This window comes from Coffea arabica, chromosome 1c (genome assembly GCF_036785885.1).
Source record: "Coffea arabica cultivar ET-39 chromosome 1c, Coffea Arabica ET-39 HiFi, whole genome shotgun sequence".
In the NCBI taxonomy this organism is placed as follows: domain Eukaryota; kingdom Viridiplantae; phylum Streptophyta; class Magnoliopsida; order Gentianales; family Rubiaceae; genus Coffea; species Coffea arabica.
Window position 1 is genome coordinate 56,902,900 of NC_092310.1, and position 2,316 is coordinate 56,905,215.

General features: G+C 46.2%; 1 protein-coding gene across 1 annotated transcript; it reads right to left on the minus strand.

Annotated features, from left to right (window-relative positions):
* Window positions 1–319: 319 nt before the first annotated feature.
* On the minus strand, window positions 320–1,954 carry LOC113743266 (anthocyanidin-3-O-glucoside rhamnosyltransferase-like). The gene has a single exon (XM_072081077.1). It carries the CDS (start codon window positions 1,903–1,905, stop codon window positions 475–477), a length of 1,431 nt encoding a protein of 476 aa, XP_071937178.1. The 5' UTR covers window positions 1,906–1,954; the 3' UTR covers window positions 320–474.
* Between the last annotated feature and the right edge of the window lie 362 nt (window positions 1,955–2,316).

Below are 2,316 nucleotides of genomic sequence, written 5' to 3' on the forward strand. Positions count from 1 at the left end.
GGACAACATCACAGCATATCCCATCCCATACTCGTATCCCCTTTTTCCTTTTCTTCTTATAGATATTGTAAATTTTTTTGGGGGCCCGAGGCCATCAACAATTTTGGGTTACACTTCAGTCCATTCATCTTCTCATGAAACAACCAAGTATATATCTTAAATGACCAAAATGATGACTACACTGCTCAAAATGGTAACAAATTGATCAATTCGCATACACAAAAACCCATTGTAAAGCCATATTGGTGGTGTAGATTGTAGAAACCTCCTGTTTCGTTTCAAGTGTTCAACAAGTACAGCCCCGATAACATTGGACGAATAAAACTTAATTAAGAGGTTCTCATTTAAAAGAAGGATACATGACATGTTTTATTGTAACCGATGGATTCGAATCATAAAGCAACAAATGAGAAACCACTCTTCTTCAAAAGAGTAAGTAAAATTAAAGGACACATGACATCAAATACTGGAGGATTAAACTGTACGAAGCCCGGCCACGGCCTCCATCTCTTTCACCAGGTCAGAGACAAATTTCGTCTGAATTTCACTGTTTTGCAAAAACTCCTTCCACTTCTTGTGATTACCCCTGATGGACTTGGCCGGCTCCTTGTCAATGTCCGCCATCACTCTTCCCACAGCATCCTTTATGTCATCCTTCCCGAAATACCCATCTTCATCCCTCCTATTCAACTCCACCCCAGCCTTCAAATCACCGCTCACTAGCTTGGCATTCAGCAGCTGATCTCCTCTTACGGGCAGCATCACCAGCTGGCAATCGTTCACAATTGCCTCTACAACTGAGCTGAACCCCGCATGGAAAACGTAGCAGCCCACGCTCTGGTGGGCCAGGATCTGCTGTTGTTGCACCCACCCGGCGTGAATTACGGCCTTGTGCTTCACCTTCTCCAAGAACCCCTCAGGTAGGGCCCTCTTCAACTCCGCAGAGATGTCAGTGTTCGCAGGGAAATTCAAGACCACGAAAAATGGAAGTCCCGTGAGGTCCAACCCCAGCAGCAGCTCTTTGACCTGTTCGTCACTCAGAAATGTTTCGCTCCCGAATGAACAGTATATGACGGACTTGGGTTCGAATTGACCCAGCCATGAAGCCCATCTCCCTTCGAGAGGCTCTGACCTGGGCTCCGGAACGACCGGCCCAACTAGCAGCACGGGCTTCTTGAATTGTTGCGTCACGTGGTCAACGTAGGGGTCCTCCATCTCTCTGCAAGTTTTGGCGAGGATGATGTCACAGCCGTTGAGGCCTCTGAGCACCCTGTCGTACACGCTGGCCCCACCGTGGAAGCTCTTGAACATGTACAGGAAATCCCGGGCCTCGAAGGTTTTCACGGACTTGATGGAGGTTTCGGGGAACCCAGGCGGCGGTTTCCTCAAGTCTTCAATCGCAGGAGGTCTGGTGGGTTCTGCTTCAGGGAGTCTGGCGGGGACGGTGAGATAAGAGGTAGAAAGAGCGACGAATACGGAGTAGAAGACGGTTTTGATGCCTAACTGAGAAGCAAGAGGCGGGAGCCATTCCTGGGCGAAATCGAAGAGTACGAAATGGGGTTTGAGTTGGGACAAGAGCGAGCTGATCTGAGGCTGCATGAGGTCGAGTGCTAGCTTGAGGAGCTCGGACTGAGCAGGTGAGAGATCGGCGGTGCTCTCCAGGCCGGGGGGAAGACCCTCGACGGGTGGGAGAGTGAGAGGGATGACTTGGGTTGTTGTGGGTGCTGAATCTGAGTGGAGCATGGATTTGATGCGGTTGACATTGCCGAGTGCAGAGAAGAAAGAGATCTGGACGCCGCCATGCAAGGATAGCTTCTTCGACAGCTGAACAAATGGGCTAATGTGACCGAATGCGAAAAATGGGAACATTACCACATGGAGACGGTGTCCGCCATTAAATTCCATTTCTTTAGAGTGAGTTTCTTCCCCGATCTTCTTATCTTAGTGATTGAAATTCGAAAACTCCTCCCTTCTCTCTCTCTCTCTCTATATTACTCCCTCCGTCCCACTTTGATAGTCTTGTTTTCCTTTTTCGTCTATCCCAAATTATAGTCCACTTTCCCATTAAAAAATGTAGTAATCTTTCAAATTGTCTAAAATACCCTTATTAAATATCTTGTTATTAATACATTGTTATTAAATACTAACCCACTACATTGAATACGTTGGGTTTTTCCAATACTAACCCATTAGCTGTAACTGATATTAATTGGCACTTTTCGTGATTAGCATAAGGGTATTTTAGGAAATTATTAATCTAAATTTATGTTTTCAACCAAATTAATTACACTTTCTTAATCTGTGTGAAGAAAAAAC

Coding starts and splice junctions, on each gene's coding strand:
- LOC113743266 (XM_072081077.1), bottom strand. CDS start 1,905: ATGGAATTTAATGGCGGACACCGTCTCCATGTGGTAATGTTCCCATTT.